The following is a 25,612-nucleotide window of genomic DNA, read 5'->3' as shown; positions in this document are numbered from 1 at the left end:
CTACTATAACTGAAGTTAAATATCATTTACTTCCCAAATTCCTGCACAGAATTTGTTTCCCTAACACACACAAATAAGACACAGTTCATCTAAGACCACCCATTTTAGCAGGACCTGCAATTCCTTGCCATCTTTCTGTGTCTCGTGAAGTAGCTCCAAATGTCAATAAAAGAACTTACCTAAAGACTCACCCCAAAGACTGCTACTGCCAAATCATCAGATGTTTTCCAAAGCTTTGTCTCTACTGTCTCACTCTTGCCTAAGATGCCCTGGAATCCAAGCCTCCCTGCATACCCTGATCACCCAAGAAATTCCCTCTCTCTCCTTATCTGTGTGAGGACAAAGTTGAAATACTCCATTTGTTTTCCTTCTCTGACTCAGACTACCTGTCCATCCCTATCCTCCTCTGCTTCTGCCAACCAGTGACCACACATTTCTTCTGCTTCCCCCTTAATCACAGCTACTGACAAGGAAATTACCCAGTTCAAATTCCTCAGCTTCCCTGTTATCATTCACAGGAATATTCATTTCTATTTTAACAAAACCAAGTATTTGTTGCCTTCAATTTTGATTACCAGCCTCAGTTAATCTGATACAGTGAATGGCTTTATTTTTGCACATTCCATTCATGCAAGGCATGAAAATTTGTGTGTTACTTAACAATCCATAAAGCAAATGTCTATAAAAAATGTTAGCAAGTACTTCTTACATGCAGCATATTTCTGCATACATTTCACCCCCATCCCTTTTTAGGGGTTTTATCCGAGGCTTTTCCAATTTGTTGGGTTGTTTTTGAGGAAGACTATGCATACTATTTTGTATGACAAGAACAGGAAGAGGCCAAGAGCTACAGTCAGAGAACAAAAAACAAAGTTTATTTTAATGACAAAATTAGGTGGTAATTATAAGTTACGAGGCAACTGCAAGTTTGCCAGAGCACAAAAATTATAATCCTAAATCACCAGTATGCTGGTGTCCAAACATCAGAATTACCCATGACAGGCTGTTTAAAGTTGGATCAGAATTACCTCTTATTTTCAGGGGACCACCTGAACTGAGTAAGAACATTAGCACCAAGACATGGTAAAACCAGTTTAGGAATTAAGTTCCTATTTTAATGACTTTCCATTCCCTGCTCTCACCACTAGTTCTTCCCCTTGTCCCAGTTCACTGTTCAAGTGTTAAAAAGACATTTCTAGACCTACTTTTTCAAGGACTTCTTAGGAGCACCAAAGTAGCAGGATGAAATAAGCAGAGGAATGATTCCCTTGCAGCAACATACAGTATTTTTTGGGACAAGAATACAGAATAGCTGAAGTCTGGCACTGGTCAGCTCTTCTATCTCTACATTATTTTCCCCTCTTTGCTCTCTTTTCACAATTGGATGCAGAGAAGGCAGACAGAGGTTAGGGAAGAGGCAACAACTGCTGTAACCTGGGATTTGTCACACTTCTTCACCAAACTCACGTGCTCTTTGCCATAAAGAAGAGTGCTCCAGGCCCGGTCATACCCAACTGCTTCCAACTTGGCCTTTGTACTCCCTTGCTTAGCCTACCTCTTCTACTGCTCCTCTCCTTTGTCCATCTAAAATCCCCAATCTGGGAAGCTGCTCCATGGTATTAAAGGGTCACAGCTCCCAGGTGCAGAGAACTCAGAGCACTCTGGATTTTGTCAGGCAGGGGTTTTTTTTAAGAGTAGAACCAGCTACACAAGGTTACCTGGGGACATGGTGGGGGTCACCACATAAAAAAATTACATCCTACTGCCACTAATACAGCATTAAACACCATTTACTGAGATTGCACAGAAGCAAGATCAACAGTTTTCTGACAACCTCAGGTACAAGTTCAACTGGGCGCTGCAAAACATAGAAACAGTCAAGCAAAAATATTTTTGAGTGAAGCAATCAGATATTCAGTACAGAGAGATAGCTGGAACAGCTACGATGAAAGAAGAAACAGATTTTTGTAAAGGACGTAAGTCTCCCCACTCATCCAAGTGCAAAAGCCTGAAAGAACGATCTCAGCACATGTAGTGGGTTTCTGTGGCTGGGTTTTGGTAGCAGGGGGTGGCTTCTGTTAGAAGCTGCTGGAAGCTTCCCCTGTCTGGTGGAGCCAATGCCAGCCAACTCCAGGACAGACTTCCTGCCACTGGCCAAAGCCAGGACAATCAGAAGTGATAGTAATGCCTCTGTGATAACATATTTAAGAACAGAAGATTGTGGCACAGAAAGAATTCCAGCCAGGGAAGAGTGAGAACATGCGAACAACAACATAGACACTAAAGTCGATCCAGGAGGTGCTCCAGGGGCTGGAGCTGAGGCCCTGCAGCCCGTGGTGCAGACCATGGTGGAGCAGCTGTGCCCTTGCAGCCCATGAAGGACCTTCGGGGTGCAGAGACCCCCCTGCAGCCCATGGAGGAGCCCATGCTGGAGCAGGTGGATGCATGAAGGAGGCTGTGACCCCGTGGGAGGCCCAAGATGGAGCAGGTCCTGCCAGAGACCTGCAGCCCACGGAGAGGGAAGCCCACACTGGAGCAGGTTTTTCCTGGGTAGGACTTGTGGCGCCTGTGGGGGACCCACGTCAATAAAGCTCATCCATGAAGGACTGCACCTCATGGAGGAGTGACCCACGGGACAGCAGGTTGGGAAGAGCTGCTGCCCGAGGGATGGACTCACACTGGAGAGGTCCATCAAGGACTGTCTCCCGTGGGAGGGACCCCACGGGAGCAGGGGAAGGACTCCTCTCCCTGAGCAGTGACAGAACCAACAGCTGACCACAACCCCCATTCCTGTCCTCCTGCACTGCTGGTGGAGAGGAGGGAGAACACGGAAGGAAGGAGGGGTGGAAGGAACGTGTTTTTAGGATTGTTTTATTTCTCACTCTTTGGCTCTTATCCTGTTAGTAATAAACTGAAGTACTATCCCCACTTGAAGTCTGTTTTGACCGTGAAGGTAATCAGTAAGTGACCTCTCCTAGTTCTTATCTCAACTCATGAATCCTTAGCTGTTTTTTTCTCTCTCCTCTGTCCAGTTGCAGAGGGAGAGTGAGAGAGTGGCTTAAGTGGGTACATGGCATCTGGCCAGGGTCAACCCACTTTAAACAGAAGATGACATTTCAGCAAGCAAGACATATGCAAGATACCATACCATCATGGACACAATAAACTACTAGTTAAAAACACCAGTAAGAACCTCTTACAATTTTATAAACTGTTGAAAAGAAATAATGTTGTTCCTGAAGTTCCATGCACAGTCTTAGACTACTAGCCAGAAAGGCATTTTTTTTATGCCGGATCACTTTGAACATTAATCCTGAACTTGAATTTCAAGGAGATTCCCTTAATTTTGTAAAGCTGTGTCTGTGCTTTCTGTCAAAACTGAAATTAAGTTTATTCAACAAATGCAATAAAAAGCATTCTAATGAAGACAAAAGGGACGTACCAAACCAGTGGAGTTAACACTAAACTCAAAGCTAGAAGAGACACTTAACAAAGAATTAACTCAAAACATAGGACAGTAAGTACTGACCACTGAAATACCACCCTAACTCAAACACATGGTCATATATCATGGTCCATAATACACAATGCCAGTGGGAAGGGTTGATATTCTCTTTGACACAACCAGATCACTAATATATTCTTAATTTCTCACGCTGAGGAAGTTACTTCTCTCAGTTGTCAAAATTAAAATATGGTCTGAAAACAATTAGAAGGCACAGTGTTCTAACACAGAGAAGTTAGTCATGAAGCAATTGTGAATGCCCACAGGGTATCTGCAAACATTTTATGCTTTTTAACAGTGACTAAGAGGTCAGTGAGGAAATGAGGCTTCACACCAGAATTCAGAGCAAGGATCCAAATTCTGAGGCTGCAATCCCACAGTAACTTAAACCCATTTAAATCAGAACCACCACAACTGTGGTCTTCCTTACCAGTGATCACAAGCTCTGCTCTTTCCTGCACTTATAGTTTTGCACTTACCAGTGGGCGAGCACCAAACGACTACCAGAAAACAGTATTTGTTCGCTTTTGGATCAGCTCTCCAGACCAGTTCCCGGCTTGTCAAATGCCAGAAAACCACGCACCTTTACAACAGGATAAGCCACTAAAAAACCCTGTTGTGTCCAGCTACCATGCTGATTGCATCTTTTTTTTTGTCTAGGTTAGTTTTGCTGTCACCTATCACCCCTTACTTTCCACGTGCCTTAGCATAGTTTCCAGGTGGATCTGCTCCACTGTCCTGCCAGGTACAGAAGTAAAATTGTCTGCCCTGTAGTTACCCAGGTCATCCTAATTTCCCTTTTTAAAATGGAGGTTATGCTTCCTCTTTTCCAGTGAGTGGGAACTTCACCATTCAACAAATACAATGGATAGTGCCTTAGCCACTTCCTTTGCCAGTTCCTTCAGGACCTGTGGATGTATCTTGTCAGATTTCACAGACACATCTACATTCTGATTTCTTAAATGGTCTCAGACCTGACCCTCTCCTACAGCAGGCAGTTCTTCATTCTCCCAAGTCCTGCCTCTCCCTTCTACAACTGAGATGGCTGGAGATCTTGTCAGTAAAGATCCTGAGGCAAAAAAAGTCATTAAGTACCTCAGCCTTCTCCTTGTCCCAGTTAGCCAGGTCTCCCATTTTCTTACAGAAAGGGCTCACATTTTCTCTAGTCTTCCTTTTCTCCCCAACATTACAACTTTAGCATTCCTAACCAGAACCCTGGCTGCTCAGACAATCTCTCTATTAGTCCCAGGCTCCCTGTCTTTGCTTCCACCCTCTGTGGGCTTCCTTTTCATGTCTGAGTTTGTCCAGGAGCTCCCTGTCCATCCACGCAGTCCGGTGTTTTTGCCCGACTGTCTCTTTGTTGGGATGAACTGCTCCTGAGCTTGGAGGAAGGGATACTTAAACATTAACCAGCTTTCCTGAGCCCCCTCTTCCCTCCAGAGCTCTACCCCATGACACTCTTCTTCTTCAGAGTGAAGAAGCTGAAGTCTGCTCTCCTGAAGGCCAAGGCAGTGAGTTGGCTGTGTGTTCTCCTCACTGCCCCCCAGATTTCATGGTCACTGCAGCCCGGGTTGCCCTTGACCTTCACATTCCTCACCAGCCCCTCCTTGTTGGTGAGAGGAAGGTCCCACACAGCATGTCTCCTCGTTGGCCCATCTATCACTTGGAGAGGGAAGTCATCACCAATGCATTCCAGGAACTGCCCAGATTGCCTGTGCCCAGCTATGTTGCCCTTCTAACACATTCGGGGTTGTTCAAGTCCCCCATGAGTACCAGGGTTTGTGAATTATCCCGCTCCTATATGTCTACAGAGAGCCTCACCTACTCAGTCCCCCTGGTCAGAAGGCCTGTAGCAGATCCCCACTGTAATGTCATCTGTCCCTGCTCTCCCTGTAATTCTGACCCATAGGCTCTCATATGGTTCCTCATCCATCCCCAGGCAGAGCTCCGTGTACGCCAGCTGGTCACTGATAGAGTGCAACACCCCATCCTCTTCTGGGCCTGTCCTTCCTAAAGAAGCTGTATCCTTCCATTCCAACACTCCTCTCAAAGGAGCCACCCCACCACATCTTCATGACACCAACAAGATCATGGCCCTCAGACAGGCACGCATCTCTAATTCCTCTTGTTGATTCCCCATGCTCTGTGTTTGCATAAAGGCAACTGTGCTGGGTCCCCAGTGAAGACAACTTACTGGCTGGAAGGGCTGCAGTTCCTTTGTGCTGCCCCTCAGCTGCTGTCCTGCTGTCCTGAGATCCTTCTCCAGGGTTTGAGCATCTCTTGCTGGCCCTCACATCAAACTGGTAGAATTGGAATCAACTGAGGTTCCCCTTCACCAGTAACTTTAGCTTAAAGCCCTCTTCACCAGCCTGGTAAGACTATGAGTCACCACAGAATGGTGCTGCAGGGACATTAAAGATCATCTCATTCCAATTCCAATCCTCCTGCCATGGGAGGGACAGCTTCCACTAGACCAGGCTGCCCAAAGCCCCATCTAGCCCAGCCTTGAAAAATGCCAGGAATGAGACAGCCACACCTTCACTGGGCAACCTGTGCCAGTGCCTCAACCACCCCAACAGCAAAGAATTTCTTCCTAATATCTAATCTAAATCTTCCCCCTTTTAGTTTAAAACTGTCCCCCCCTTGTCCTATCACTATCTGCCCATAGAAAAAGTCTCTCTCCATCTTGTTATAAGCTCCCTTTGGGTACTGGAAGGTGCTAGAAGCCCTCTCAGCCTGTCTTCATAGCAGAAGTGCTCCAGCCCCCTGAACGTCTTTCGTACTCTCTATGGACCTGCTCTCTACGGCTTCCTGGGCTGCAAGCTCACATCCAGCTTTTCATCAATAAGAAGCCCCAAGCTAGTCTGTACTCGTGTCTGGGATTGCCCTGACCCAGGCACAGCACTTTGCATTGGTCTTGTTAAACCTCATGACATTCCATGGGCCCATTTCTCAAGCTTCTGCAGATGCCTTCTGGATGGCATCCCAAACTCTCAGCTTGCCCTTAACCTCATTATGTCATATATCAAAGAGCACTGATCCTAAGATAGAGCCCTGAAGGACATCACTCATCACCAGCCTCCACCTGGACACAGAGTCATTAACCACAACACTCTGTATCCATCCAGCCAATTCTTCATCCACCAAACAGACCACCTTCCAAATTCCTATCTCTCCAGTGCTGAGATAAGGATGTTGTGTGGGACCACGTCAAAGGCCTTACAGAAGTCTAGGTAGATGACATGAATCAGTCTTCCCTTCTCGACTGTTGCAGTCACAGAATATGCTGAGTTGAGAGGGACCCACAAGGATCAGAGTCCAACCCTGCACAGTCACTCCATCATAGAAGGCCACTGGATTAGTCAGGTACAATTTGCCCTCAGAGGGGCCATGATGACTGAAGATAATCATCCCCTTCCCTGACAGATGGAACACATCAGCCTCCAGAAGACCACAGGCTAAGAAGCAAACCCCTGGCTGTGGCACCAGGCCTGTAATCATCTGCTGATTCTCCAAGTACAACTGGCCCTTTTAACCTCCTTCCCTTTTGACTGGAAGGATGGATGAAAAAACTAGTTGTGTTCCAGAGTCCCTTATGGCTACTCCCAGGGCTCTGTCATCCTTCTTGATGCTGGTCAGACTGCTCCTGGCTCTACCACTGGAGCCCACATGAAACAACAGCAGGTACAGTCAGTGGACTGTGCAAGGCCTGGCAGTCTCAGTGACATCCCTGATATGAGCCCACAGTAAGCAGCACACCAGGTCACCAAATGGGTGCCATTTTTCTTTCCTTGAATGAATTCTAGAAAAGTCAACACTTACACCTAACCCAGGTGGGAGGCAAGATTTTCTGTTTCCACTAATACCTACTGGGAGTTCAAAACACTCATAATCACACAATCAAGTCTCCATTCTGGTACCATTCATGCATGGAAAGAATTGCTCTCCACATTCACAACATTTCTTCCCCTAAAACAAATACACACTACATGGGAGCATGAGAAAGATGTGTAGAAGAACAACACAGATGGGCCTACCCCATTAAATTAATAGCCTATTCTGTACAAAATCCAGTCTACTCAGCTTGGAGACTTAAATCCTTCCACCACAACACAGGTGCTTTATTTCAAAACTTGGATGAGTTTAGAGGAAGCTACTTCAAGGTTAAGAGGCCTAGAGAACAGCTGAAAGGAAAAGGAAATGCAGACTGGATGGTCAGACAACACCTAGATTTGTGCTTATCTCTGACTACACAGTAACTGAACAGCCTGCTCTGGTCTCTGCTCTGGAAATGCAGAGCCAGCCATCCTCCCAGCAGACACCAAGCTGACAGAGGTTTAAGCCTTAAGAGATAAAGAGTATAGAAACTTCGCATTCTAGGTATTCCATACAACCAAAACAAATCCCAAAGTTGCATTTAATGATTCAAATTACTTTTGTCTTTATTAGTCATCATAAAGCTAGAAGCAATTCATCACATGTACTCTAGAAAGCATTTTTAGATGCGTGTGCAGAAAACTTTCATCTCTAAAATTATATTTAAAAGAAAATGGGTAACTTGTTAAAACTAAGTTACGGTTAATCTCAAAAAAATAAAAAATGTACATGACACAGTTTCTTAACCACAGCAAAACCAAACAGACTTCATACTGTGACCTCCAGAAGGTCTGCTCGACATTTAAGTTTTACAAAAAATAACATCCTTACTAGTTCTGGCAAAGGAAACCCAAAATATATCCTGTGCCAACTGGGCTAAGCTTTTATACTAAGAGAATGTTTACACATGCAATTCTGGTTACAGAAACTCAATTTGTTCAAGGATAGCATAGATAGGATACTTCTTATCTAAAAACATTTTTTAAAAAAAGAGATAAAAAATACAAACTGGACTACAATCAGAAAAGAATGAAAAGGATAAGCAGCTTTACTTTCTTATACAGCCAGCAGACAAAACAAAATTTGGAAGGCTACTTGAGTCCAGAACTAAAACACAGTATTTTCCCCTTTCATTTTTATTTCTGTTTTGTAAGAAAAAGATTCCCTGTCAGCATCCACATTTATGACACGCTCATGTTGCTCTGGAATAATGAAGAGGAAGAAAATAGAAGAACAGAAGTACAAGCAACAAGACCATCTTCCCTTGGCAAACCAGGAGAATTACTACACATGAATCTGTAACAAATTCTATGCTGAATCAATTCCAAAAGTTCACCTACCTGCTATTCTATTATAAGCTATGGTTAGTTTGATATCTAGGGAAGAGCACATGAACTGAAACCACAGTGCAGTTCTTCTCTGGATGCCCTCCTGGTCTTCAACTATTTGTGGCTCTGACTTCCTTAGTCAAATATAATTTACATACAAAAACTTTTGCTGGTTTTTCCTTTTCTTGCTGTGGTTCTTTTTTAGGAGGAAATTGTCAAGTCTCTTTTGGGTACATTTCCTGCACTCACATCATCTTACTGAAAGGAGTTCCTCAGGTTAACTACATACATGAAGAACCACCTCTGTAAGTTCACTTTGAAGCTGTAATTCATTGATTCCATTTAATATTCGCTCTCTTGCACACTTGCTTGGAGTGAGCAGTTGATTACATAGAATCATAGATTCAGCCAGGTTGGAAGGGACCTCTGAGATCATCAAGTCCAACCCTTGATCCACTACTGCCGTGGTTATCAGACCACGGCACTGAGTGCCACATCCAGTCTCATCTTAAAAACCTCGAAGGACAGAGAATCCACCACTTCCCTGGACAGCCCATTCCAATGCCTGATTACCCTCTCTGTAAAGAATTTCTTCCTAATATCCAACCTAAATCTCCCCTGGCAGAGTTTAAGACTATGCCCTCTTGTTTTACTGGTAGCTGCCTGAGAGAAGAGACCAACCCCCACCTGGCTACAACCTCCTGTCAGGGAGTTGCAGGGAGTGATGAGGTCTCCCCTGAGCCTCCTCTTCTCCAGGCTAAACAACCCCAGCTCCCGCAGCCTCTCCTCATAGGACTTGCACTTGAGTCCCTTCACCAGCCTCGTTGCTCTTCTCTGGACCTGCTCCAGCACCTCAATATCCTTCCTGAACTGAGGGGCCCAGAACTGGACACAGCACTCCAGGGGTGGCCTCACCAGTACTAAGTACAGGGGAAGAATCACTTCCCTGGACCTGCTGGCCACACTGTTCCCGATCCAGGCCAGGATGCCATTGGCCGCCTTGGCTACCTGGGCACACTGCTGGCTCATGTTCAGCTTCCTGTCAATCCAAACTCCCAGGTCCCTTTCTGTCTGGCTGCTCTCCAGCCACTCTGTCCCCAGCCTGTAGTGCTGCAGGGGGTTGTTGTGGCCAAAGTGCAGGACCCAGCACTTGGTCTTGTTCAACCTCATCCTGTTGGAATCAGCCCAACTCTCCAGTCTGTCCAGGTCCCTCTGCAGAGCCCTCCTGCCTTCCAGCTGATTGACACTCCCCCCCAACTTAGTGTCATCTGCAAATTTGCTGATGGTGGGCTCAATGCCCTCATCTAAATCATTGATAAAGATATTAAACAGAACTGGGCCCAACACTGATCCCTGGGGGACACCACTAGTGACCGACCACCAACTGGATACAGCTCCATTCACCACCACTCTGGGACCAGCCCTCCAGCCAGTTCCTAATCCAGCACAGAGTGCCCCTGTCCAAGCCATGGGCTGCCAGCTTTTTCAGGAGTGTGCCACAGGAGATGGTGTCAAAGGCTTTGCTGAAGTCCAGGTAGACACATCCACAGCCTTCCCCTCATCAACCAGGCAGGTCACCTGATCATAAAAGATCAGGTTGGTCAGACAGGACCTGCCCTTTCTAAACCTGTGCTGGCTGGCTCTGATCCCTTGTCCATCCTGTAGGTGCTGTGTGATTGCACTTAGGATGATCTGCTCCATAACCTTGCCAGGCACAGAGGTCAAGCTGATGGATCTTTAGTTTCCCAGGTCCTCCTTCCAGCCCTTTTTGTGGATGGGTGTGGCATTTGCCAACTTCCAATCATCTGGGACCTCCAAAGGGAGCCAGGACTGTTGGTAGATGATGGAGAGCAGCTTGGTGAGCTCTTCCACCAGCTCCCTCATCACCTTGGGTGATTTCCCCACAGACATTTTACAGACCTCTATCATACACCCACTCTTGCAGGCAGAAGTCCTAATCTGCTTGTTCCTCACACTCCATAAGTGCAGTCTTCCCAGTAGCTTCAAAAGCCTTCTCTAGCTCTACCACATCCTTTTCAATATGGGGTGGAGGCAGTGGGAGAACCAGACCTGCACTTAAAACTGAAGATGCAAGAACGCTAAAAAACAGCCGCATAAAAACAACCTGTGCTTGTAAAGTTTGTCATTTTGAATATAAGACTGCAGCTGATTAAAACACGAACAAGGGAATATTTTTAAGAGCTGACAATCCTAAAGACATAACCATCTTACTCTATAATTTCTACAGGAGATTCCATTCTAGACAGTCTTGCGATACTGACAAATATTATCATTTTGATGCAATTACTGTATATCACCATTACAGTACTTCTTACATCTAAATTAAGCTCATTCAAGAAATTTAGTTCTGAAAAGAAGCACATATGAGAAGGTCATCTTAAAACAAGATACTGACTGACTCCTTTCCATTATGAAGTTTAAATGCCTGGTTTAACAAGATTAAGCACAGAGCAATTACAGACCAGATGTGTCCTGTAACACATCCTGTGATACATTTTTGCTTTCTGCTCATGCGTCAGTAATTTGCATCTAACTTCAAATCCCTGATGTCCTGCATACCAGCAAGCAGCGGTGTTTGCACTCCATGTACCTACTACCCCATAAAGTTGCAAAGAATGTGACACAGTCATTACTGGGAGATCTACTGCACAATGAAGTCACTGCCTACAGCACTCAGGCTGAAATACTAGGTCTCAAGGCTTTTACCCCTCAGTAAACAATACATTATCACCTCTGTGTCAATCACATTTCTGCTATTTTCAGTGCTTATAATTTCTTAAAATTAAGTTGTTCTACAGTGAAGCAGTAATATGACGGCCTCAGAAAGCAGCCAGCAAGGTAACTCCAGACTGGGAAGGTAGCTTAAAATAGAGAGAGAGAGACAGCGTGTTGCTCAGATAATTAGCTGACCCCTTATTTCATATCCAATGCCTAGATCCCTACACACACACACGCACACTCTGCATGAAACATTTCTAAAAAAGGGTTCTGTGATGATTACCAGCAATCTATTTACTTTCAGGTGAAGTATGTTATCCCATATTTGACTATTCTGTGTAACAGAAAAGAAAGACTACTGGATGAAATGACAGGAAGCTTTTTATTATTCTTTCTACTAATATCCAAAGAAAGAAGGTCATGTATCCCCAAAACTATGAGAACTGAATTACATAGCTTTATACAACTCCCTGCAGATTTCAAGAGCTTGCATTGTAAAATTAATTAGGTACTTCCGGCTACAGAATATACACACTTGTAATACAATGATTCTGTAGTTGTTCAACAGGTTTATCAGAGACACTTCATTAAGATACTTTGCTCACAGGAATGCACAGTCTAAAATATCTGGTAGAGAGCTACAGTAATACTACGTATACTAAGCCACCGAACAGAAATTGTTTGAAGTTGTTTCTATTTCTTCAGTCAGATAGGTCAGTTTGATCTGATGAAGTTTGAGATATATGATAGTCATCTAGAAAGCTACAGTTTTGACAACAAAAGCAGTGTCTAGTTTATAATGTTATAAAGCAAAAAACAAACCGCATCTGAAATCAACCTCTAAGTTTCACAGAATAATTTTTAAAAAATAATCCTATCTTTATAATTTGAAAATAAAGGATTATTTTATAAAACAAGTAACTGAAAGACATACATTCTATCTATTAAAGTGCTAATATACCAAAAACTGTAGCTGTGAACTATACCACACCCTCCCATGCCAAGCTACCTCTCTGCACAAATGATTTGGTATTTGTTGATTCACAGGCACAACCAAGACATTCTCACAACCCTTTCAAAGCTACTTCTTTGTATCCTTCCACTCCTTCAAGATGCAGATCTGGAGATAATGAAGTTGGATGTGCCTGCCTCTGAATGCCTTGTTACAGGATTTTCCCAAGAGAAGGGAGTCCTTTGAAGGCAGAATTTTTCTTGAGTCAGATGTTACTTATTAAGTACGTTAATTAGCTCTGCTATACCTTTTATCAATTTAACTCATTCAAAACCCACTTCCACGCACAATCTACACCATAACTGGGTTACTCATTTTCATTCCTCCTATTCTAAAGAAAAACAAGCCTCTTTCCACCCCAACTTCCGAAAATCCAAACCAACTTTGCATCATTTGATTCCACATCCAATCCATTATCCCATCTCTTCCACAAGATAGGATTGGAGTGGTACCTAAGACTCCCCAGTATTCCTTCTCCACAGTTCTCCTCATCAAGTCTTCCATGACAAATTCCTTCTCTCAGCAAAAAGCCTCTAAGGTGGCTTGTACCTTCTCTGATTGGCTACCACAAACAGAAGGCAAGCCTGACAACCAGATCCACCCCAAAGAAATGGCACAAGTACACATCAAATCCTTCCTTGAGAGCTATACAGATGGAATCTTGTGCTCTCCTGCTGCCAAGGTACATCCTGAGGAGCCCAGCGCACTTCCACGCACAGGAGGCGTGCATGAGCCCATCTCCATAGCCAGGGCACAGCAGCCTGCCACACAGGAAGCTACCATAAAAGTGATCTGTGTCAATTTTTCTAAGTTGTTCTGAGACCAAGGAATGGTAAGGGATAAGGGAGGGGGATGTACCCAAATTCAAGGTGGCTGAAGTGTTTATGGAACCAAAGGATTACCAAAAAATGCTTAAGAAGAAGTGCTTAAAGGAATAAATGGAGAGTTCCGTTTCCGGACATGAAATCAGTGCCAGTCCCACACCAATGCCACCATCTCACCTCTCCCACGGCCACGCTTCCCACGGTCTGAAGGCCTGTCTGCTTGATTGTTGTCCACTCCATTCTCTTCAGCTCTAACTGTGGAGAGAGGACAGCTTAAGAGAAGCTTTAGAGACTCGTACATGAGGCAATCTGCTTAACCTGAACCCCAAAAGAAAAGGTCAGATTTTTAAGTGAGTTGGTCAACACATCTCAGTCACCCCTCTTCTCTGGGGGCCTAGCTAGAACCAAGCTATGTTTACTTTGTACAGGACAATTAGGAAGCAAAATATCTAATAAGAAGGAAATGTCCCTCAGTAGATACAAGTCTACAAGTGTCATGTTTTGCAGCCTACATTATTTAACTAATTACATCCTCAACTCTTTAATGAGGTAGGAAATACAGTTGCCTCATCCTATGTTTGCTTGATAATACACTGGTTGACAACAGTGAAAGAATAAGGGATAACCAATAACACCAACTCTTCTGTCTGCCCATTACAGATCCCTGTACAAACGGGGAAACTTAAAAAATTTCTCCTCTATGTTTAAAGCAGAGGGTTGACGACTGGGTGATGGTAAGGAATTAGAAAAGCACTGGAACTTTACTATGTTGTGGAAAACTCCTGACATGGTACTCTGAAATATGGGTGGCTCCCTGAAGAGGAAAAAAAAAAAGAAAAGACTGGCCTCTTAAAACGCTGATGAGATTCTGTACTATACAACTTCTAATGGCAAAAATAAAATTATTAATGCTTGGATGTAAAGCTGGGAAGAAAATATCAAGATTTGGTGACCATCTGAAATATTTTTAATTCCAATTTACAAGAAGAGACAAGCAGCATCTGTCTCAGGTAAAAATTTTGCCCCTTGCTTTCACTTTGATGGATCTGATTTCAACTTTTCTAAGCATAACTGCAAATTTTATTAATATTTTTTCATCTTGACATTATTCTATCCTACAAATATTCACAATGTCTACTGGCACAATATTTGACTATATTTCAATTATGAATTAGATTAGTTGGTTAATATTGTAAGTATTTTCCCTGCTTTTAAGTGGAAAACTAAACATTGTATTCATTCTGTTTCCTTTTGTCATCTATCGATGTGGTGTACAGCCCTTACAGGCAAGGTACACAGTTCTGATAATGCTGATAAAACTTAGATAAAAAGCAATCCAATGGTGTATCCAACGGTGATCTAATGTGATTCTAACTTGGAAACATCAGTTTGCTTTTGTACAATGTATTACTGCAACTGTTGCAAAGTTTTAAATGTTTTAACTAACAATGAATTTTCTCTGTTGTAGAAACTCACCTTTCGTTGGTTTATGTGAGAAATACATGCTAGAGATAAATAATCATCCCAGTGTTTTCATTCCCCTTATGAGAAGATGAGAACATCTTCAGGTTCTCCCACTCATAAAAGGAGATGGAGTCAAAGCTGGATAATTATTTCATTAAAAGAAACAAGAAAGTGTATCAGCTGTGCAGCGACATACTTGCTCTCAAGCAGTCTTACAAAGAGTCAGTTCTAAAACTTACATGAATAACAACAATTTTTACAAGATCAATTCACCAAACAAGAACAGAGACTTAAATTAAGCTGAGTGTCTTTGAACAAGTACAGACCATCCCAAAACCAAGTCACACAGACAGGTCAAGCATACCTGTGGCACAAACAAGTTATGATCCCTTCAACGCTGAGCTACAGTCAGATGGACTTTGCTCCAGTAAGCACTTGCTCTTAACTTAGTGAGTTCCAGTTGCAAGAAAAGTGTCTAAATCTTTAAAAATGAACCCCTGTACATACACTCTCGGCCACGGCTGCCTCCTCTTCCCCGTCTGTTGGAACTTCCCCGTCCACGACTCACTTCTCTGTCCCCTCGTTTCTCTCTGTTCTCTTTGTTTTCTGAAGATTCCTTTCCAAGGCTTTTCTTCTTTCCCCCTACAGTCTCCCAAGAGGTCTATTTGGGTAAAACAGAATTAGACACAACAGTCAAAACAGAAGACAGCTCTCAATGTACATTTCACCTCATACCCCTCTAGTTAATGGGGGAAAAATCCCCAGGTATTTGCATAATATCACGTAAGTGGTAGCACAGGCTGTATTTTTGCAAATAGATAAGAAAGAAACATGTTTTATAAGTTAAATTGTCTAAGAGAATATGAGGATCCCAAGTATTTCTGACTATAGCAGATTTCTACTAGTTCAAGAAAGCCTGGATACGACCACAGCGCAGAACATCTGCAAGGCAAGTAAGTTTCCCTCTCAACTACATCCACAAATCTAGCAAGGGAGCATGAACAGCGCTGTTTTTTTCTCATAAGGAAATGAAAAAAAAAAAAACTTTTAAGTATCACTGAGCAAAAGAGTGATGAGAATAAGTATGTGGCCTAAGGAGTGCGAAAAAAAAACACAAAAAAGAAAACAGAAAAAAGAAAAACTATTATCCAGACATACCAGAGTTTAAGCCCCAGAAGAAAGAATGACAGAACAACAGTTTGGGAAAACTGTGGGCATAGTAAGCCAGACCATCCACTCTTAACAGGTATAGATCATCACACACAGCAAAATACAGGAAAAACTATGTCTAAACAAGACAAGAGATCGAAGTCCAAACATCAGGCTTCTGTTTTAATATTAAACTCCATCTTTAAAATAGATTCAAGGATAGTACTGAATCCATAGGAGTATCTGCAGGAGTTGCAAATAAAATGACTGAAACACTTGCCAAGAATAGCACAGCCACTCATATATTATGCAATTGCACAGTTAGTTAATTGAGCCACAGCTGCAAAGCAAGGAAGAAGAAAGGTATTATTTGCAAACCATTAAACCATTAAGATAGGTTTGCATGTATGCTCCCATCTCTAGGAGCTTACAGTCCAGGTAAGGTATTTAAGCAGAATATTTGCATATGCGAATTGTAGTGAAGCACTAAAGCCATGACCTCTGACAGACACCTACACCAAACAAAAGAGGTTGTCTATCGGTAATCTTAGGTCCTGTCTTATCTCCTCTCAATTCCACCAACAGCACCTCAGCTAGTCCAAGCTGTCTAGAACTGAGGAAACCAACGCTGTGGAGAGGTAGCAAAGCAGTTTACAGGTACAAACTCAAATGTTGCAGAGTCTCCTTTCAGAGAATAAGAACAAAGTAAAGGTTACTCTCTCGGGTTGAAATCCCTTTTCAGTTTCATCTCCAGTGCAGGAGACTGCACCACCACGAACCGACCTGGGTAAGCTCAGCCAGCAACAATCAGAAATATAAAACTACACGTTTGAGCAACACCACTTTATTTGTGAGCCAGAAAACTCTTTCCCTCAGTAACTTTATCACATGGCTTCTCCTGACAGAGCCTGCATAACTGCACTAAAACACTCCTATAGCTTTAGATAGAAAAATACCTGAACTGACAACTGAAGAGCCTAGTTTATACAGTTCAGAACATGCTCCTATTTCACTGATGGGCACGATGATAAAACATCTTTGACCATTTCATGAAACATCCAAAACTGGATAAGGCTGCAAAGCTGAAGAGGAAGCAGCCTCTCCTGAGTAAGTTTTTATTTGACTTGGGAATGATCAGTAAAAGGATGACTATGAAAGCATAAGATCCATGCTTTCCCACAAGACAATTTTGAGGAAAGCCTTGAGAAGTTGGGCAGGTCCTTTAAGATAGAGGATGGTGCTACCTCTGGGCATGGGGATCCATCACAGACTATCGAAGCTGTCTCTTTTTGTAAGGGAGGTAAGTGATTAGAATTTCAGCTGACAATGCCTGAGGCAACCCAAATGACAGTTGTGGGCCTCACCTTTGAAAATATGTAACAGAAGTCTTCTTCTTGGCCTATTCTTACATGGAAAGAATAATAATATGAAAGGTCCCCTTTGTTCTATCTTCAAAGGTTTACTAAGTAAAACATGGTTGGGCATAAAATGTATCTTAGGTCTGTAGGAAGTTAAATGAATACAAGTGTTGGACAAAGACACATATTCTTCCCTACTCTCATCCACAGGCCTCTATCTATCCAAAGCCAGACTGTCACAATTGCTGCAAATGAAAAGTATTCATAAAAACTAAATCACAGAGCATAAAGCCTTGAAGATCACAGCATTAAACACAAAACAAATTAAAAAAGACAAAGACAAAACTGGTTGAGTACCAAATAAACTATAAAAAGACATTCTAGCTATCACTCCTGGCTCTTCTAATTCCTCCAATTGAACAGACACATCTTTCAAATGACGTTTTAAAGAAATTTCAAGTGCATCAAAGAAGAATGAAACTAGGAAAAGAGATTTGGGAATCTGCATTCAGAATCAGTGGTACATTGGCTTTCAACTTTACATCAAATCCATGATTAAACTGTTCTTGAGTATAATAGCCTTAAAACAAGCTCTTCCATTTGAAGGCCCAAAAATTTCCACAAGGAATAAATTTCCTCACACTCCTTCCTCCTTGAGCCCTTTAAGTTCTCTGTATTTGTTTCTAAGTTGCATTTTGTCTACAGAGAGCAGTGGGTTCAGAAGGACTTATCAAAAGAGCAGAATATATTGATATCAATTCTAGGTGATGGATGAGTTCAGAAAGTTTTTTCTATGTCATGATCACTTCCAACAATTTGCTGAAGTAAGAAAGCATTTAACATTCTCCATCAACCAGAAAATTACTTTCAACTAAAAAATAGCACATATGAGAAGTACAAGAGAGTGCAAAACTGGCACACTACTCAGGTTTTATCAAGGTGAAATGTTCTCTTCCACTCCCAGCTTGCCAGCTAGCTCACAATCATACACTTCTGTATTTTAGAAGACCTCGACTCCGATAAAAAGTGAAAAGGGGATAGAAAATCAAGTCCCCTCAGTCAGGACGGTGTGTGTCCTAGATTTAGGGTGTGTGAGGGGCCAGTTTCCTCATTAACAATAAGCCAGAGTACACATCCTGACAAATCACAGGAAATACTGAGTGTTCAGCATCAAGAAAGGAAGTCCAGGTTTCTTTCCCAATTTAGATGAGATGGAATCTAATTTAATGCCTTGGACCAACTGTAAGAAGTCCCTCCAGCAAAAAGTTCAGCTGCAGTGAAATATATTTTCTTAGTATTTCTTGGGATAAAATGTTGCTCTGTGCAACATTCTAAGTGACATTTGTTGTTATATACACACTGTTTAGTCTCCTCTTTCTGTTTTTCAATTAAGTCATGCAAATGAGCAACACAGTGAAAGGACCAACTACTTGCTGCATCCTCTCCTGCATTTATCAATGCAACTTCCAGATGTGGAAATCTCCTCCAGTTTTAATACCAGCAATGCTCACCTACAGCACAACTTAAAATATCTGCCTGCCCTTTAGGTTTATAAAGATTGACCTTTGTGACAAACAGTCTCAGGCTCACGGTTGTGGAGAGTCTACACAGTAACTACAAAAACCACAGCAAGAAACAGGCCTGTGTCTGAGGGAGCACTGAATTCTGCTGCAGAGCTAAAATCGCTGCATGTAAATGAAAGCAGAGGAATCTGCAAGAGACCAGCTGAACACCTACAACATTTTCCAGATTCAGCCTACTCCAAGGTATGCATGCAGTAGAGAAACTGCCCTGGTCTTCATTTCCTTCAAAAGAATTCTAATGGAGACACAGAAATTGAAAGCTTCCGAAATACGACTTTCCCAATCCCATGCAGAAGTCGAAAAATGCAGGAAACAGAAGGAGAAGTTTAACATGGAAGTAAAACCTTACCGTGTCTGAACTTCCTTCCAGCAGTATGTTGATTGCTCTGTTCACATCCCCATTACAATCATGTAGTGCCACTATGCACTCATCCTGGTTTTTCCCCGTGACTTCCATAAGCTGGCAGTAAAAGTCAGACATGTTAAAATATCTATATTATCATCATAAGAACATAAGAGTTAGTACCATCACAGACTATAAGAAAGTGCATAACTATCACGTCAGGGTAAACTAGAATCTGGAATAAAGGAATCTGCATTTTACAGATCTGCTTGGGATTCAGACAAGAGACAGCAGGAAGCACAAATTAATTGATAATCAAGGAAGCACTCTTTCACATCTTTTTTTTTTTTTATTTCTATATGCTTGCAGCAAATGCTGTCAACGCAGATACAGCAGTATACGAGGTTAAAGATGTAAAGGACCAGCATAGTTCCAGTATCATCCTCTCTCTCCCCACCAAGTATGTCCCTCTTTATCCCAGTGTGAGAACAGACATAAGGTAAGACATGGCAGAGAACAGATCCATCTGGAAAAACACTCAGACTAAGAAACAGGTTATTTTTTTAGCCAGATTGGCTCCCTTGATCCATTTCAGCATAAGGCCACACGAGTCATAAGTGATGGCTGGTTAAGGAGACCTAGTTCTGAATTATGCTCCGTGGACTTGGGATACACATCCTGAGGAGTGTGGGACAGAAATTAACAGTCTGTCACAGGGCATCCAGCAACTTCATCCAATGAACAAAACCTACATGAGCTAGAAATACATATGCAGAATGTAAAATACTGGAGATTTCCTACACAGAACTTAATTCTTCTCCTTCCCTCCAGCACAGCTACAAGCACTACTGAGACTTGTAGTGGCTTCAGAAAGTACAAGACTACACTTTTGGCACAGCAACAGAACAAGTTTATAACAAGAACAACAAAAAGTACTTAATAATGCTTCAGAGGAAGTTTTACAAAGGAAAAGAAATCACGAAATCCGCTCCTCTGCTGCATTAATGCATTCAAGCTAATTCTTCTCTCCTTCTGGGTGTATTCCTAGGTTCTTTAGGAGTTGTGATGTGTTCACTAGGATAAAATCACCAATACCCACAGCAGAACAGGGGCCCAGATTGTCAGGACTGCTTTAATTAATCATCTCAGCTATAACTGGGTAATGGGAGCTTGGTCATCTAACACCCAACACTCACGTGGTAGAGGAAATGGTGTGAGATTTCATTTACACAGTGTAATTTTATCATTTTAATGCATACACAGATCTGCAAGGTCAGATTATTTATTTTTTAAAATAACACCCTGATTCACCTTTAAGCAGTGATTGTTTTTACTTTTCCTGAAAAACTTCCAAGACATTAGCAAACTCAGTTTACATAGGTGACATTTTTCTCATGTGCATGTACATGTGGACTAGGAATGCACTCTTTATTCTGACAATCATTAAGCATCAGGACAACACTAGAGAGATACACTGTGGAAGAGACAACAACACAAATGAGTTTTGGCTTAAAGGCTTGTCTACAAAGGAAAATACACCAATGTAACTATACAGTCAGAGCTATATCACCACACAATTTCTTGTAAACAGACTTTACAGTGCAATAAGAGCACCTTTTCCTAGTTAAACTTACATCCTTCTGAAAAGGGTTTCATCTAAACCAGAAACAGATGCTCTAGCTCCAAAATGTAAGCCAGCTTTAGAGCACTTTATTGCAGTGCAAAAAAAACTCTGTACCATAAGAAACATACTTGTTTCACTTTATCTTCAAAATCTGCATCGTTCTTATCGTAGATCATCTGAGCGAGGCGAATCTGTTCTGCTGTTGCCTGAAAAAAGATAACATCCAATAAAGTACACAAAAGGTAACTATATTTTTCAAGAGTATTTGCTAGTGTCCTTGTCTTTTTCCTCAAGGCTCTCGAAAAGAACAACAAGCACAGAAATGCTGTGGGGAAAGAAATAACATCTTCTCTATGCCCACTTGGTAGTTTTAAATGTTATTTGGGACAGAAGTAACTTCAACATTCTAATCTGTTTGAAACACAGTTAAAGGTCACCACATTGACAAGATAACCATATAATAATACAGAATTTTCCACAGAAGACTATGTTTTAGTATTAATCTTATAATTTTATTTAGGATCTACCACTCCAGAGTAAAGAGTTTTATTGTAACAAACTGGCAATGGTATTTCTAGATCAACCACATCTCTGATGATTCCTGCTCACATCACCTTCCACCACGCTTTCAATAACAGCCCCACTCTAGTTTTATGAGCACTTAGAGACTGAGTCATGCCTCAAGACTCTGCCCATGAACAGCTGCACTCATTTTTTTTTATGAGCGAACACTGGTCTCTGAAAACTGCTAGAGGAACTCGCTATTGATGAAGTATCTGGTGCTTCTCTAATGTTTCTGGACCACAAATCCATACTGGCAACTTCTCCAAAAGCTGAAAGACTAAAATGGATTGATGCAGACAAGTGCCATAAATCCAAACAGACTATGGCTGGGCCTGAGAGAAAGCAACTCTAAGACAGATGTCACATCACACGGGCCACTCTTCACAGAGTGGCATCTGCAGCCACTTGAACTGCAATCCTGAGAAAATACCAAAGATAAGTGTGTCTTACAAGATCCTAGGCCTCACTTGATTTCTGCCAAAACAGAAGAGGCTGCTGTCTCATGTAGAGAAGGCTGAAACTGAAAAGAGTCGGGACCCAAAATACAAGTTGATGCACTGTGGATGTGCTTCTTCATTCTGACATTCCTGACTGAAAGGATTCACCATGGGCAGCTGGCTGAATCCCACCTTTTGCCCACTTCACAGGATACACACATGAAATTCTGTGCCTCATGAGTTCAGACCTAATCAGGCACAAACTGGCTTTTAGAGTTTACCACAAATGCAAGCTCTAGAGGAGGTCAAGTATAAATGCTGAGAAGAGTCTAAAAATTACTCCAATGTACACCACCAGCTGCTTGTTTGCTGAAAAGTTACTGCAGCTGTCCCCCAGTTCCTTGAGGGAAGGGACACTTGCTGTGCTCAGAGAGAATGTTCCAAGAGAATTAGTGTTTGTAACAGTTACATACTCTGCCTTACTTCACACTGTCAAAGTGTCACGCTGACAGCCTCCTATGTCACTCCTCGGGGTAGCACAGGGGAGAGCCTGCTCTGGAACTCCCCAGTGCCACCCTCCTCAGAAGGCTCCCTGTCAGTGCAGTGCTCTGTGCAAAGGAGCTCGCTCCTGGCATCTGCTGAGAGCTCAGCAGAAACAAAACGTCTGCTGGTTTCAGGAATTTAAGTCTTGCTGATCCTTGTTCTTGTTCTGACTACAGCCTCCTCAGCCAAACTGCAACGTTTAAGCTAGTGAAGAGATCTTCCTTGAAGATATCCAGAGCAAAACCTGTCAGACAATGTAATTTCTGCAGAGACGTGACGGCATATTGGACCAAAAAACAGGAAGCCATCAAGATTCATTTCTTCCGTAAACCAACTTTTTTCCCAAGTGCACAATGACAGACAAAAACATACCAATTTTATTACAAATATGTGACACTATCTTCAGTTTTCCTGTGTAAGCAGAGAGCTCAGAAACAAGCAGGTTCAATATGGTTTATATTTATGCCAGTGGATTAGACCCAGATGGAACTGAAGATTCAAAAGGAAAAAAAGCAACAACAAAAACTCACGAGATGCGTTTACTACACAAACACCAAACCAGTGTCACAAAAAGTTCTAGCTTTTCCCTGGCAAGCAGTGGTTCTCTATCTTTAAGGCACTATTGTTACAAGTAACACTGTAGTATCCTGTAAGAGAGTGTAATTAAGTTTTCATTGTAACTAAGAAGGTAGTACCATCTTAAAGATAGCTAAGACTTTACTCAACCTGACAACATATATTATCTTTTCAGTGTAACAGAATGAGGAAAATCTTAAACTAAAATTTTAAAATTACCAGAAAACAGAAGTGGGCAAAAAATAAAATTACATGACAGTAATAGGCCAGATCTTACAATAAAATGGCATATTTATTATCCAGAAGCAATGCAAAATAACCATGATATAATTTCTTAAATAACTTAAATTATGATCAATGTGGTATTATGACAATGAAATCTCCATTTGGGAAAGCAATATTATTCAATATTCAGAAAAATTAATCAGTGGTGATTAAAGAGTAAAATCCACAAATTCCTGTTGGTCTGTAAAGACTGACTGAGCAGAAAAGTCCATCTGACACCTAAACAATAAAAAATATGGTGCATTAAAATGTAACTGTTGTGTATTAAATAACCACCTTTTCCACTGAAATGACCAAATCAGTACCTATTATGCAAGAAGTAGAATAAACAGATAAAATTCAGAAAAAGGTCTGAAAGACTTAATGCTTAAAATCAATGAATCCCATAGGTTGGAAGGGTCCTCCAGTGATACTCTGCAATGTCCCACTGAGAGTATATTCCATTAGAGAAGCTGCTTGGGGCCAGGCAGAGATCCCACAACATCTCTAATCCACAACTGTGTTTACAGTAAACAATTTTTTTCCTTTTAACACTTGGAATTTTCAGTGTTTCAGCTCCTGCCATTGTCTCTCTGAGGAGAGCTGGCTTCTACCTCTTCTATAAGCTTTCATGAGGTACCTGAAAAGAAGACACAACCTTGCCTTGCCTTCTTAGGGCTGAACAAACCATTCCCTCAGGCACCACTCATTCATCCTGTGCTTCAGCCTCACAACCATCTTTCCAGCTTTTCACTGGCCTTGCTCCCATCTGCCAAGGTCTGCCTTGCACCAGGGAACCCAGAACTGGGCAGAGTACTCCAATTGTGAAATGGTAAAAAGGGGAAACCACCACTTCCACCAGCCTGTTTGCTATACTCTTACTTGTTTTAAAACAAAAACGAATTCAACTTCATGTTGGAAGTCACTTTCAAAATCCAAAGCAGCATGAATCACCACTACGCAAAATGCTGCAACATAAGGAGATAAGGGTTTGCGGCGACAAAATTAAAAAAAAAAGAGTGTACAAAACAGAACAAGAGCCCCTTGGTTAAAGACCATCCAGAAAACAATAAAAGATAATATTTCCTTGAGGAGCACCTCTAGAATGATGAACACTCTGCCAGCAGAGAACAGACAATTTTTGAATTGAATCAAACGTTGAGATGCATCTGACAAGGAGCAGAGTCATTTTGCACTCTCTGTAACCCACACAAGCATGCAACTACTCTGCTGCTAAGAATTGAGACAGTGGGGTGAGAGCTTAATTCCCATCTAACAGATATTCTATTTTAGTCTGCTAGTGGATGACCATTTCACTTTGTGGGGTCACTGCACAAGACGTTTAGGATTTTGTGGCTTGCAGATACGCTGAATCACACTGTAGAAAACAGCATGAATCTAATGAAGCTTTCCCCACCCACCCAAACTCCCCTACTGACCACAAATCTTTTAGCATCAGGAGCCTGGCAGATGGGAGAGCTGAAATCCAAGGATAGTTAGGTCACAGGACAGAAATCCTGATACAGGCATAGAGTTCCTCACTGATGGGAAACGTTTCTGAAGAATACAAAGCTCCTTCAGACACAACATAGGAACAACTTAATTCTCTCTTGCATTAGTGAGTAATCCAAGCAAGTAATCAAACATACTCTTCCAAAAATAGACCGTGATTTTTCCTCCTATCTTTTCTGAGGTTTTACTGACTCAGGGAAGAAATGTGCATCACTACATGCTCACTTTCAAGTCAAAGAAGTTGATATGGTAGCACGTACCTGTACTACCTGTTTCTGTGGTTGTGTTGGCTGTGTGGTTGAAATTTGCGCTTTGTCCCGAGTGCCCCGGGTACGTTCACTTCCCACCGAAGTCATCATTTACAGTATATACAAAACAATGTATGTACAAAATAGAAAATCTGAAAGAAAAAAAAAGAGCATGAGTTAAGGCAAATACTGATTTTGATACCCAGGTAATACACAAATGCAACCGTCTGAACTCTTCCTGCATTTACCACTAACTCTATACAGAGACGCATGAGAAAGCAGCTTTAATACACTATTATTGGATTCATCACAGTCTTTACAGTAAGTGGGGAAATGCAGTGGATAGAAGCATTTTTGTCAGTGGATTGGGATCTGTCTAGATCTGTACTCCAGACAACATCTAAATCTCACAGTTTTTCCCAGTTATTTAACGTACAGACTTTTCTATCTGCTACTCTGCTGAAATCTCAGCTTCAGCTCCATCACTCCTTAAACTTCTTTAATACCTGCTGTCTTATTTTGATGCCTGGACTTTAACCAGTCAGAAGCCTACACAAAAATCACGATCACAAACTGAGCAGTTCCTCTCTTCTGTACCATCAAACTGTTCTTCCTGCACATACACAGAGGTCACAGCCAATCCCAACTCTACTTCTCACCTCT

General features: G+C 42.0%; 1 protein-coding gene across 5 annotated transcripts in view; it reads right to left on the bottom strand.

Annotated features, from left to right (window-relative positions):
* The window catches only part of UBAP2 (ubiquitin associated protein 2), a 53,417-nt gene extending 28,317 nt beyond the window's left edge, over positions 1-25,100 (bottom strand). For all 5 annotated transcript variants that reach the window (XM_018077315.1, XM_018077316.1, XM_018077317.1 and 2 more), the window contains exons 1-5: positions 24,962-25,100; positions 20,934-21,011; positions 19,188-19,298; positions 15,256-15,409; positions 13,462-13,539 (exon numbers count right to left, since the gene is read on the bottom strand). In XM_018077315.1, the coding sequence (XP_017932804.1) occupies positions 13,462-13,539; positions 15,256-15,409; positions 19,188-19,298; positions 20,934-21,011; positions 24,962-25,060 (520 nt within the window). In that variant the 5' untranslated portion in view covers positions 25,061-25,100. The remainder of the gene's footprint in view (positions 1-13,461; positions 13,540-15,255; positions 15,410-19,187; positions 19,299-20,933; positions 21,012-24,961) is intronic.
* Positions 25,101-25,612: the final 512 nt, after the last annotated feature.

This window comes from Manacus vitellinus, unplaced genomic scaffold, assembly GCF_001715985.3.
Source record: "Manacus vitellinus isolate BGI_N305 unplaced genomic scaffold, ASM171598v3 scaffold_36_pilon, whole genome shotgun sequence".
NCBI lineage: Eukaryota > Metazoa > Chordata > Aves > Passeriformes > Pipridae > Manacus > Manacus vitellinus.
This window is presented reverse-complemented; position numbering and strand designations above follow the sequence as displayed.